Below are 14252 nucleotides of genomic sequence, written 5' to 3'. Positions count from 1 at the left end.
CACAGCCCTCCCTACTTTATTAAACCTGCTTAACTCCTGAACTAACTCATTCTTAAATATTCTTAAGATATTTCTTCTATGATGTTTCCCCCTAAGTTGTAACTATTTTTTTCATTGCATTTAATATATTTAAGAGGCACCTGGGTGGCTCATTCAGTTAAGCTCCCTACTTTGGCTCAGCTCATGATCTCATGGTTTATAAGTTCAAGCCCTGCATTTGGCTCTGTGCTGACAGCTCAGAACCTGGAGCCTGTCTTCGGATTCTGTGTCTCCCTCTCCCTCTGACGCTCACCTGCTCACAATGTCTCTCTCTCAAATTACCTCCAAATTAATCTATAGATTTGATTCCATTCTAATTTTTGTAGATACAGATGAGTCAGTTCTAAAATGTATATGCACGCCTGGTGGCTCAGTCAGTTAAGCATCTGACTCTTGGTTTCAGCTCAGGTCATGATCTCATGGTTTGTGAGTTTGAATACTGCATTGGCCTCTTTACTGGAGCTTGCTTGGGGTTTTCCTTCTTCCTCTCTCTACCACTCCCCTGCTCGCTCTCTCTCTCTCTCTCGCTCTCGCTCTCTCTCTCTCTCTCACACACACACACACACACACACACACACACACACACGAGCTTATGCTCCCTCTCAAAATAAATAAATAAACATTTAAAGATAAATAAAATGTATATAGGTGGACAGGAACTAGAATAATGAAAACAGTTTTTTTAAAAGAAGAACAAAGAAGAATCAACTACTTTTAAGAATTCCTATGAAGTTATAGTAATCTATACAGGGTGATATTAGCAAAAGGACACAAACCTAGATCAATGGAACAGGATAGAGAATAGAGAATAGAACCACACAAATATGGCCATTTGATCTTTGACAAAGGTGCGAATGAAGAAAAGAATAGTATTTCAACAAATGTTGTAGGGAAAATTGGTCAGCCATATACAGAAAGTACTGAAACTTAATGTAAACTTCATCCATACACAAAGATTAACTCAAAGTGGTTCATCGATCTAGAGATAAATATAAATACTATAATACTATGATACTTTTATAATGCTATAAAATCTTTATGGCTTAGGGTTAGGGGAAGAGTTCTTAGAAATGATACCAAAATCATGATCCATAAAAAGAAAAAGTTGAGAAACTGGAATTCATCAAAACGTAAAACTTTCAGTATACAAAAGACACAGTTAAAACAAGATACAGTTGAAGACAAGATACAGCTTGGAGGAGGCAAAGGAATCAAGAACAAAAATGAACTATTGGGACCTCATCAAGAGAGAAAGCTTCTGCTCTGCAAAGGAAACAATAAAAAAAACCTAATAGGCAACTGACAGAATGGGAAAAGATAGTGACAAATGGCATATCAGATAAAGGGCTAGTGTCCAAAATCTATAAGGAACTCACCAAACTCCATACCTGAAAAATGAATAATCCAGTGAAGAAATGGGCAGAAGACTTGAACAGACACTTCTCCAAAGAGGACATCCAGATGGCCTACAGGCACATGAAACTATGCTTATTGTCACTCAGCACCAGGGAAATACAAATCAAAACCATGTGTGATACCACCACATGCTGGTCAGAGTGACTAAAATGAACAAATCACGAGACTATAGATGCTGGCGAGGATGTGGAGAATTGGGCACCCTCCTACATTGTTGGTGGGAATGTAAACTGGTGCAGCCGCTCTGGAAAACAGTGTGGAGGTTCCTCAAAAAACTATCACTAGAGCCCCCCTACGACCCAGCGATAGCATTGCTGGGGATTTACCCAAGGGATACAGAAGTGCTGATGCATAGGGGCACATGTACCCCAATGTTCATAGTGGCACTTTCTACAATAGCCAAATCATGGAAGGAGCCTAAATGTCCATCACCTGATGAGTGGATCAAGAAGATGTGGTATATATACACAATGGAGTACTACATGGCAATGAGAAAGAATGCAATCTGGTCATTTGTAGCAAAGTGGATGGACCTCGAGGGTACCATGCTAAGCAAAATAAGTCAGGCAGAGAAGGATAGATACCATATGTTTGCACTCATAGGTCTAACAGGAGAAACCTAACAGAGGAACATAGGGAAGGGAAGGGGGAAAGAGAGTTGGGGAGAGAGAGGGATGTAAATCATGAGAGACTATTGAATACTGAAAAAAACCAAGGACTGAAGGGGGTGGGGGGAAGGGGGTGATGGTCATGGAGGGGGGCACTTGTGGGGAGAAGCATTGGGTGTTGTATGGAAACCAATTTGACAATAAACTATTATTTAAAAAAATGACAACAGCTTGGGGGAAGATATTTGCAGATCACATTTCCCACAAAGGGCTTGTATCTAGACTATAAACAGAACTTTAAAAACTCAACAGTAAGAAGTATTTCTTGATTACCTACTACTTTTCTTCCATTCTTCCTTCTCTTCCCTTCTTCCCTTCCTGTCTCCTTCATTCTGGTTTATTCAAAGCCAGAATAAATATTTATTGAACATCTGTTAACTATGTATCAGGCAACTTGCAAACCACTGAGAAATACAAATACGAGACATGGTCTGTAGCCTTATGGAATTTTATTAGTAGTAGAAGGACACAGACAGAACAGGTACCACGAAGTCTGTACTATGATACCAGTAAATACATAGAACAGGGCAGCACAATAGAAATTGTCATTTTTGCCCATAGATCGGAGCGCTTAACAGGGTAGCTAAAACTCACAATGAGTCTTAGAACATGAGTGTGCGTTGCCTGGAGAAAGGTTATTTACCATCAGTGATTCATTTATTATTAAAGGTAAGGAAGGCAGAATACTGTGTAGTTTATTTTTAAAGATGCAAATAGTCTGGTAAGACTTTGGTAAAAAACTTGGAGGAAATTTTTTTCTTATTCATCTCTTCCTTCCTAATTTCTAAAAAATCCTTTTTTAAGGTTATCAACTGGCAAACATCTCTTCACATACCACCTCAAGCTAAACTGAGTCCTGAAGCCTCTGATCTTATTATTAAACTTTGCCGAGGACCAGAAGATCGCTTAGGCAAGAATGGAGCCGATGAAATAAAAGCTCATTCGTTTTTCAAAACAATTGATTTCTCCAGTGACCTGAGACAGCAGTCTGCTTCATACATTCCTAAAATCACACACCCAACAGATACATCGAATTTTGATCCCGTTGATCCTGATAAGTTATGGAGTGACGATAATGAGGAAGAAAATGTAAACGACACTCTCAACGGATGGTATAAAAATGGAAAGCACCCTGAACATGCTTTCTATGAATTTACCTTTCGGAGGTTTTTTGATGACAATGGCTACCCATATAATTATCCAAAGCCTATTGAATATGAATATATCAGTTCACAAGGCTCAGAGCAACAGTCAGATGAAGATGATCAGCATGCAGGCTCAGAGATCAAAAATCGTGATCTAGTGTATGTTTAACACACTAGGAAATTGTTGTAATGAGGATTTGCAAAAAGACCTGAAACGCAGAGTTTTTTGAGGCTCCGAGAATAAAATTATGCAAATGTGACAGAGCTATGTATGAGTGCTCTGTGTATAATATTTTATGTCCTAAATTATGGAAAATCTTTTTAAAATGTTAATTTATTCCAGCCTTTTTAATCAGTAATTTAGAAGAAAAAATTGTTATAAAGAAAGTAAATTATGAACTGAATATTATAGTCAGTTCTTGGTACTTAAAGTACTTAAAGTAAAAAAAATAGTGCTTTGTTTAAAAGGAGAAGCCTGGTATCTATTTGTACATACACTAAATAATTTTAAAAGACAAGAGTGTTTGAAATTTTTTTTGAAAGACAGTTTTAGTTTTATCTTGCTTTAACCAAATATGAAATGTACTCCACATTTACAGACTTTTTTTTTACCCCATATTTTGGTTTTTGATACAAAATAAGCTATAGAAATTAAGCCATTATGGTGATGAGTGTTCCTAGGCTAATGATAATCCGATAATTTACATCTTGGAACTAAGAAATACAGGGTTGTAACAGTATGCTCATCAGAAGAAGAAAAAATGTATTTTATCTTTTTTATTTTTCCCCTCTGTGGAATATTTAATCTTCTAGCATTTCTTTCTCAAGAATTACTGGCTTTAAAAGAAGCAAAGCACTACCATTTTTCTTTCTATACTGGTATTTTTAATGCTGCTTCTAGTTTTAAAAGGGAAAAAAGATGCCATAAGTCAAAATTTACAGTACCGAATGCTAAGATCTTTCATATTTTTACTTCGAAATTTTTTTTAAGTTTCCACCATCCTAAGCAGAGAGATTATTTTCAGTTTCATAAGAAGCTTTTAAGTAGAAAGATTATTTGTGGCTACTCACTAGAAAAGTACTTTTCCTGCATACGGACAGTTTTGATTATGTCATCAGAATGTTACATGTTTCCTCTTTCAGAACAGTGCTAAATACATGAATTGTTATTGGCAAAGGAAGTCTGGCTCTTTGACAGTATTTTACGTATGGGCAGATTAATTGGTGAAACAAACTCATAAGGTGGCCATTAGTAATTAGAAAAAGTTATATAGTGGTCTTAGTACGAAATCCAAATCTTCCTGACTTAAGGATAAATAATGTTTTTTTCAGCATGCCTATTATATATATAATGCTTAGGTTTTAAGGAACACTTGTGGTTTCATACCAAAATACATTTAGCTTATTTTTTAGGAAGGGGAAAAGGGCTCTATTCTGACATTAGTAAAATTTGTATTTTTTTTTAAATTTGTATTTTAGTTCCTTTCCTTTAAGCTCCTCTGATAGGGAATTGTCTTATCAAAACTGTATATGTGTAGATAAGAAGAGGCATAATTTTAGTGATTTTCAAACTAATGGAAACAAGCTAGTGGAAATCCTATATGTAAGTAGAAGTAAAGGCAAAGCAATTCCAGTTGAATTGGGGAGGGCAAAGAAGATTTATTAGTTCACACTTGCCACCTTTCCATAGGTGGCTGTCTCAGAGTTCAGCCTGTAAAACCACCGTGTGACCCATTATGTAACTGTGGGTCTTTGGGGTTCGTTGGTTTTTTTTGAGAATCTGGTGAAAGTTGTAGGACTCTCTTCCCACAAAAATGCACATTAACGCGCACGTGCACACACACACACACACACACACACACACACACACGCTGCATGCAGTCTTAAGGGTTCTGGGCATGTTGAAAACTGGCACAAACTTGGTTGAGGACCTCTGTCCTGTAAGAACACTAATATATTAAACTCAGAACTTTGCTTTAAATTTACTGATTAGTACTCATATGAGCACATCTCGTATAAACACTGATAATTTGTGATGGAAAAAGTCTGAACATGTGATAATATGTCCTTAGGAATGCCTTTCTCTCGCTGGTACGGCATGAAGACATTTTAAAGATATCCTTGAGGACACTGAAATACACGTTTGACTTGTTGCAGGCTTGATATGGAAATATTTCTGAAGGACTTCTAATCAGAGAACTGTAAAAAAAAAGTATACTGAGTTGGCAGTCTTCATGGAACATTTGATTAGTCCTATAAAATCCTAAGCAAAACAAATAAGCTCAAGAATTTTTAGCTCACTACTCAAATTTTAAGATATCCCTTTGACCCTATCTAGGTTTTCTTAGTCAGATTTATTGAAATTTCCACTTAGTTGTTTTACTTCTGGATTGTGGTACAATGTATGTTATAGGAAAATTAAGGTGCTGTCTCCTCCCCGTTTCTCCCCACAAAAATCTGTGTTGACACTACAAATTGTTTGTTCTTTTAAAATTTCCTCTGACGATATAAGCTTTCTGTGTTTATCTAAAGCCAGCCTTTAGTATCTGCAGTTTTAACAGTTTGGATATACTCATTAGCTCTCCTATTCCCAAACTATATCCAGTTCTTCTAGCATAGAATCTGGTGCTTCCTGACCAAAAATATGAGAACAACATAAAAAAAATCTATATGCTTTCAATTGAAATAGAGTGAAAACATTGGTTATACATGTTTTCTTTTTAAAATCATTTTCTCACTCATTTGAAAACTTGCTGTCTTTCTTATACTTACCCTTTTTATGTATATTAATAGTATTTATAAAATGTTCTATAATTATGTAATTGTAGATACTATATGTATTGTCCATTGACATCCCAAGGCAGGCCCTATTGCTGTATCTTTTCTACCTTATTTGTAATAGGAACTATAGAATGTATGACTAAGAAGTCACTTTGAGATTGACTTTTTTAAAAAGTTATTACCTTCTGCTATTGCGACGTGCAAAACTGTGAGTGGAGCTGTTTTATTCTGACTTAATAATATGTTAGAAATTAGAGAATTCAGTGGGAGGGTTTTTAGATATTGCTGCTGCTGTTACCTAAGGTACTTTAGACATTTTTTCTTTAATAAACAACAAAAAAAACAAAAATCCCTTTGGTATTTAAAGTGAAACATTTATTTAGCCTGTTTGTTTTAATCTAAAGCAAAAAGTAATTTGGGTCAACATATGGTATGTTTATAAAACGCCTTAATATATCCCTTTGTGGAAGGCACTATACCACAGTTTACTTTTATATTGTATTGTGTATATAAGTATTTTGTATTAAAATTGAATCAATACAGTACTACAGTTTTATAAAATAATGCTTCGTTAGGAAAAGGAATTACAGCTTTGCAGTTAACTAAATTGTTTTGCATACTTCTGAATGTAGTAGATATGAGTAATCAGCCTGTGTTTTTAATGACTATTTGTATTTTCCCAGTCATTTTCTCTAATTGTAACATTTGCTGGGATAATAATAAAAAAAAGAATTCAAATCTTTCAATTATGTGTAGAAAGCTGACATTTAAGCCACTTATGTACTTTGATTTTTGTTTTCAAAAAATTATTTTAATCTTTATTCTCAGAAAATTTGTTATTAAAAATTTGATGTTTTAGATTAAATGTATATATCACTAATGATAATACCTAGTTAGGTTAAAGCAAACTTGAGTAAAGTAACCCAGTATAATGTTTTCATTTTGCCCAACATATGTACAATAAATATTTCATGTTAAAGGCTTCCTTTAGATCAGCACAGATTTACACTTTTCTAATTATTAAACTCATTTAGTATCATTTGAGTCCACTTTAAGATTTTTTAAAATATGTAGTTGTTGGCTAATCTGTTTTCCTTTTTTTTATAATCCTTTATCACATGATTGCCTACCAGAAAAAATACGTATGTTGGTATTATATCTAAAATCAACTTTATACAGATGAACACTTTTTTAACTTTTATTTTTCCTTTTTCAAGCATTACCATCACTCTTAGTGTTCTTTATCCTCATGTTTGCACTTCTTTCTAACACTGTATTTGATCTACATGGGGCTGTTGTATAGTTGATATAAGTTGTATTATTCGTCTAATTCATCATCCTACCTGTAGACCCTTGTTTGGCATGCTTGTGACTCTACTTTGTTATGCCAACGCCAAACACAAAAAATCCTCTCTGCATATGTGTGTGAAGGATAGAGAAAAGATACCAAATTTATGTCTGAAATATAGGCAGTTATTGTCCTCCCTAATATCTAATCTCTCCTTCTTCCTACTTAGAAGATCCAGAGATCTGAACCATACTGCTGGATTCAGAATCTGGGTGGAACTTTGAGTTGTTTCCCCCGGAGAGGGGTTACATTTGTTCTCTGGTGGGAAAAGGGGTTCTCATGAGTACCCCTGTCCCAGAGTGGTTGACTGATGACACCTGCTGCTCTCATTCTCATTCTTTCTTCTACGAATAGAGCCCGCATTCCTGTCCCAATTGTAAGAGACCACATGTTTTTGATATTCCCTTGTAATTAGGGGTGGCCACATGATTGGCTCTTGGGATAGAAGCATATGTGATACACACTTAAAGTTCACACACTTAAAGTTGATGTTGCTTGCCCTCCACTTGCTCCTTCCCGTTTTCCACAGTATGGAACATGGACAGACTGGTGACTATATTGATTTTTGAGAACTAGGAAAACACCTCAGTGGTGGATCAACAAAATGAATAGAACCTCGTTACCTTAAAGACTGATGTGGGGCTGTCTGTCCAGCCTGGACTGATAAACTGCAGAATGTTAGAGAAAAGGAAAACAACACTATATATAGACAGAGATGGGTAGAGAGTGATATAGATATACTACATATATATAGTATTAATATAGTATAGAATTTATATTAGTGTATAATATGATTTGCAAAACAACTTAAGGAGATCATTTTGTACTTTGATCACCCATACAATCAATCATGAAACTATTACTTTACCTCATGCATTTTTCTCATATTCATCATCTTCAGCCCCACTTTTTGTACTCTGGTTGAGGCCCTCATCAACTCTTGCCTGAGTTATTGCAATAACTTTCTAACTATATTCTAGCACTCTAGCACTCAAATGACTTCTTTGAAAGATAAGTCGATTCTGCTTCTAGTATGACCCAAGTAAGCTCCTACTGGATTGACTGTATCCCATAGAACTACTTTAAACTCTGGGGGAAATCCAAAACCATACACCTAAAGATACTGGGTGGAACCAAGAGCAGGCAGATTCTGGATTGAAGCCAGCCCTTGGCAGAGAGGACTGGCACTAGATGAATATCCAGTTTTCAAGGTACATTGCCTGAGAACGGCCCAAATCTCTGGCTGAATCATTAGCCACACATCTGCGGGGGAAAATCCAAGAACAAAAGGACTAAACTGGTATCTGAGGTGCTGCCCAACAGAAAGTATGTCAGGTCAAATTAATTGCCTGCTTAACAACCACCACCCAACCAAACACCACCTCCAGAGATACATCACAGATCTAAACTGCAGCATCTATAACATAACATATCCAATACCCAGGATACACTTCAAAATTGCCTGACGTACAAAGAAATACAAAACTATCACCTAGTCTCAAAAGAAAACAGTGGAGGTTAACCCCGAGAACCTTTTCCAATGTCTGGAAGTGGTAAAGGTATACAATGGCTCTTATAACTATGAACAATGATCTAAAGAAAAAGAATTCTCATGACAATATAAAGATAAGAAATCCCAACAAGAACATAGAAGCTATAAGGAATAACCAAAACAGGGGCACCTGAGTGGCTCCGTCCGTTAAGCGGCCAACTTCGGCTCAGGCCATGACCTCATGGTTTGTGGGGTTGGGCCCTGCGTCGGGCTCTGGGCTGACAGCTCAGAACCTGGAGCCTGCTTTGGATTCTGTGTCTCCCTCTCTCTCTGTCCCTCCCCCACTTGTGCTCGCTTGCTCTCTCTCTCACTCTGTCTCTCAAAAATAAATAAACATTAAAAAATTAATGAAAAGAATGTCTTTTGAAGAAATAAACTGGTAAAATATGAGAAAGCTCATGAGAAGGCCAATAAATTGCATTATTTAATTGTATGTATAATAAAAGAAGATCTCTGGAAGGTAATGAATGAATTTGATATCATTGATTGTCTCTGGGGATGGGACCTGGATGTCTAGGGTGGCAAGAATAGTAGAAAGACGATTTGAGTTTTGAACCATATAAATACAAACACATGAAGTGGAAATAAAAAGCAAAAATCTTTAAGTTGAAGTGAGGGACTGGGCATAGACAAAAGAAGATTCACTTTCACGGAAATGTGGTGCAAAAAACAAAAGGGCAAGTGTGAAGTAGAGACCTGTGTACATTGGAGGGTAAAAGTACTGGGATTGGGTTTAGCTGCATATAAAATCCAAACAATCACTGCTTGGAAATGCAGTGTCCGAGTTGGTAGATCACAACAGGTATGGCGGCCCCACAGTCAGCCCACACTTGATCTGTTCAATTCTGCTACCTTCATCCTAGGGCTTCTACCCTAAAAGTCACTGATACACGCTCTCTCCCAACTTTTCCCTGTTCTATTCTGATAAAAAGGGGGGATGGTGAGAACAAGTAAGGAGTCATCTCAGGGCGCCTCCCTTTAAGGTGCCTTTCTTAAAGTAAGGGTGCCTTTCTTAAAGTTCTACATAACACTTACACTGGCCGGAAGTTAGATCTATAACCACATCTAGCTGCAAGAGAGTCTGCAATGTAGTCCTTATTCCAGATGGCCCAATTTTGTCAAGGTTAGTCCTGTTACTAAGTAAGGAAAATGAGCATTTGGTGGCCAGATGGCATTCTCTGCCTCAGGAAGCAAGTTCAGGCAATTTCAACCTAAAAGCTTCTATTTTTTCTGAGGGTGGAGACAGTGATTCGCTGAAAGCCCAGAGGGTGACTGGCTTGAGGAACGTGGTGTAAGTTTGAAACAACCAATGTCAAGAATAACAGAACTGAAGTAGAACATGCAGAAAAAGATGTTTCAGGTAGGTCGTAAGTTACAAAGTTGTGCATCAATCTTCATGGTCGAGTGATTTTTTTTCCCCCTGTAGCATTCAGCAGTCTGGGAGTAGCAGGACTGTGATGGAACCTATCATTTAGGAAGAATGTATGTAATAAAGTTAATGAACAAACTGCAGATCTGCCCCTGTTTGTAACTGCAAATATTGTGATGGAATCTAAAAATTCAGTATTCCTACTCATGGTTAGAATTTTCTCTGGGGGCCTGGGCGGCTCACTTTGTTAAGTGTATGACTTCAGCTTAGGTCACGATCTCACGGTTTGTGGGTTCGAGCCCTGCCTCAGGCACTGAGCTGACATCTCCGAGTCTGGTGTTCTGCTTTGGAGTCTGTGTATCTCTCTCTCTCTCTGCCCATCCCCTGCCTTTATGCTCTCTCTCTCTCAAAAATAAATAAACATTAAAAAATTGGGGGGCACCTAAGTGCTTCAGTCGGTTATGCGTCCGACTTTGGCTCAGGTCAAGGTCTTGCAGTTTGTGAGTTTGAGCCTCACGTCGGGCTCTTGTACCGACAGCTCAGAGCATGGAGCTTATTTCAGATTCTGTGTCTCCCGGTCCCTTTGCCCCTCCCATGCTTATGCTCTGTATTTCTCTGTCTCTCAATAAAAAATAAATGTTAAAAAAAATGGAAAAAAAAAGAATTTTCTCATATATACACTCTGTATCCTAAGAGATGGCTCAAATTTTTGAAGTATGTGGAGAGGGACTGCCAGATGCAATTGACCGGGTGAGTACAATTAATAAAGTGGTCCGGGGCGCCTGGGTGGCTGGGTCGGTAAGTGTCTGACTTCGGCTCAGGTCATGATCTCACGGTTTGTGGGTTCAAGCCCACGTCGGGATCCGTGCTGAACACTTGCTCAGAGCCTAGAGTCTGCTTCAGATTCTGTGTCTCTTCTCTCTGCACCTCCCTTCTTATGCTCTGTCTCTGTCTCTCAAAATTAATATATGTAAAAAAATAATAAAGTGATCTGAAACATCCTTTTAGATTTCTCTGAAGTGGACATTGTTTTAAATTTAAATTTAATAAATAAAATATGTAATAAAAATTTAAATTAAAAATGATTTAATATTTATTTCTTTTACAACTATATTTCTGTGTAATTCCAGAGGTCACCACACTTCTTGCAAGTCTCCCAATCTTCTTCCTCCCCTCCAAACCTTCCTACTCACAGCTGCCAAATTAATCTTCCTATTTGCTATATAACTTATGCCTTCATTTGAAAACTTTCAATGGCTCCATTTTGCCTATTGAATATTTGTGATTATATGATATATACCAAATATCATATATTACATGATATATATTCTATATTATCATGTTATTATATGATATATAATAATATATTGTCGCTCATTACTATTATTTGAGTGATGATAATAAATAATTTTCTGAGTCTCAGTTTGAACACAGTCACTGTAGAAGGCTGGTGCTTGTCGAAGCCATTTTGTAGAAGGAAATGGCTAGTGTAGTGGTCATGACTGTGGAACACAAATTCTCTTTTTCTCCTTCAGAGCTCACTGAAGAGGTGCACATCCCCATCCCTTTGAAGTCAGGCTTGGTCACATGACTTGCTCTGACCAATGAGATGTGGGTGGAAGTAGTGGGTGTCCTATCCATGCAGAAGTTTTGCAGATTATCTCATCCCCGCCCCCCACTGCCAAGGGTCCCAGTGCCTGCATCCTCTCTGCTATGAACATACAGAGTAAATGAGAAAAAATCGTGTTACAAGGAGCATGAGTTTATAGCCCCTTTGGTAAAGTCAGAGTTCTATTATAACTGCAGAGAACCTTCAGAATTATGAATCTAGCCACATTTAGTGTCATCTGTTCTCAAATTGTTTTCTCCAACCTATAACTAACTCCTCTTGTAGATCTCATAACTCTTGTTCATCTCGCAATATAATTTTTGAGTTAGTAAATTTTTTCAACATTTGCTGCCCTAAGCAGAATGAGCCCTCAAAGGACAGTGCTTTCAAGTGCTTTTTTTTTTTTTTTTTTTTTTTACTTGTAGATTCTCCAGCCTTTTGAATCATCCAGAGAGACCCAACAAACCAGTTTATCCTGGAATCAAACCCTTTTTTTGGTATAAGAGAAAATGGTTATTCTACTACTTAAAAGAACAAATCCTGTTTGAAACCTCTGATTTTGCAGCTACTACAGCTTAGCCTAGTCTTCTCTAACTAGTACAACTAGGGAAGAAATGGAACTAGTGAATATAAACCACACTGGAGGTTTATTTATTTATTCTTTTTACTTTACAAATCGGGTGGCTCAGCTGGGGAAGCGTCTGACCTTGGCTCAAGTGATGATCTCATGGTTTGTTGAGTTCAAGCCACATGTCAGGCTCTGAGCTGGCAGTGCAGAGCCCCCTTCGGATTCTTTGTCTCCCTCTCTCTCTGCCCCTCCCCTGCTTGCACGTTCTTTCTCTCTCTCCCTCTCTCTCAAAAATAAATACAATAAACATTAAAAAAAAATCAACTTCATTGAGGGATGGTTTAAGCACAATAAAAAGCATCCATTTTGGGGCACCTGACTGACTGGCTGGTTGGTGGGGCATACACTCTCGATCCCAGGGGTTCTTGCTGGGCACGGAGCTTACTTATAAAATAAAACGCATCCATTTAATGTGTATTCTTTGACGAATCTGAATAAATATATACATCTGTGTAACCAATACCCTAACATTTCTGTCACCTCAAAACATTTCCTCATACCTCCATGAAACCTAATCCTTTCCCCTCCCTCCTCCCACCCTCAATGATCTTGGCTTCAGGTAAACACTGATCAGCTTTTTGTTACTATAGATTCGTTTTGCCTGTTCTAGAATTTCATATAAAGAGAATCATATAATATGTATTCATTTTGTTTTGAGAAGTTTTTAAAGTACAAATGGACTTTCTAATTCAATATAACTTTGCACACATAAAAGGTGAAGGTTGATAATTAGGATAGGATGATTAATATGTACCTCCCCTGTTTTTTTTTAAGATATACTAATTATAGTTTCCTGTGCTCCATTAAAATGGCGTTCCAATCCACTGTAGCAAAACGATTATTTTCTACTTAGTTGAGAATTTTACAAGACTTTAAGCTCCATGAGACACTCTGGTTTTTGAACGCTGTATACTCAAATTCCTACAACAGTGTCAGCAGCATAGTAGTTGCTCACTAAATATTTGTGGGCTAAACAGATATATTTATCTTGACTAGCCTTCATATAAATCTGTGTTAAATTACTTTGATGATTTAAGATTAGAATTTTATTTTATTTTATTATTTTAAAAATTTTAATGTATTATTTATTCTTGAGAGAGACGGCGTGAGCAGGGGAGAGTCAGAGAGAAGAGGACACAATATCTGAAGACAGGCTCCAGGCTCTGAGCTAGAGATCAGCACAGAGCCTGACGTGGGGCTCGAACCCACAACCTCGAGGTCATGGCCTGAGTTGTAGTCAGACGCTCCCACCGAGGCGCCCCTTAAGATTAGAATTTTAGGGGCGCCTGGGTGGCGCAGTCGGTTGAGCCTCCGGCTTCGGCTCAGGTCAGATCTCACGTCCGTGGGTTTGAGCCCCGCATCAGGCTCTGTGCTGACAGGTAGCTCAGAGCCTGGAGCCTGCTTCCAGTTCTGTGTCTCCTTCTCTCTCTGCCCCTCCCCCTCTCATGCTCTGTCTCTCTCTGTATCAAAAATAAATAAAACATTAAAAAAAAATTTAGAATTTTAATGCCCATGCACTCCTACAGGAAAACGTATTTAGGGCTTCATTCCACCTTAGGTGGAGGGAGAGGATGGAGATTGGGACTGGAGGAAGCATGGTACTGTCGGGTACGTATCCCTAAATAGTGGAACACCACAGAACTGTGTGTCATCGGTTGTATTAAAACGATGACAAATAATAATAATAATAATAATAA

The 14252-nt window shown here is 37.6% G+C and overlaps 1 protein-coding gene and 1 long non-coding RNA gene across 2 annotated transcripts in view; one reads left to right on the top strand and one right to left on the bottom strand.

Annotated features, from left to right (window-relative positions):
* Window positions 1-7088, top strand: part of LATS1 (large tumor suppressor kinase 1) — a 55008-nt gene extending 47920 nt beyond the window's left edge. The window contains exon 8 of the mRNA XM_029943914.1: window positions 2928-7088. Coding sequence (XP_029799774.1) covers window positions 2928-3437 — 510 coding nt within the window. The 3' untranslated portion in view covers window positions 3438-7088. The remainder of the gene's footprint in view (window positions 1-2927) is intronic.
* LOC115295739 overlaps window positions 1-14252 on the bottom strand; it is a 35813-nt gene that overhangs the window by 1269 nt on the left and 20292 nt on the right. The window lies entirely within an intron of this gene.

The sequence above is a fragment of the Suricata suricatta genome, chromosome 7 (genome assembly GCF_006229205.1).
Source record: "Suricata suricatta isolate VVHF042 chromosome 7, meerkat_22Aug2017_6uvM2_HiC, whole genome shotgun sequence".
Lineage (NCBI taxonomy): Eukaryota > Metazoa > Chordata > Mammalia > Carnivora > Herpestidae > Suricata > Suricata suricatta.
This window is presented reverse-complemented; position numbering and strand designations above follow the sequence as displayed.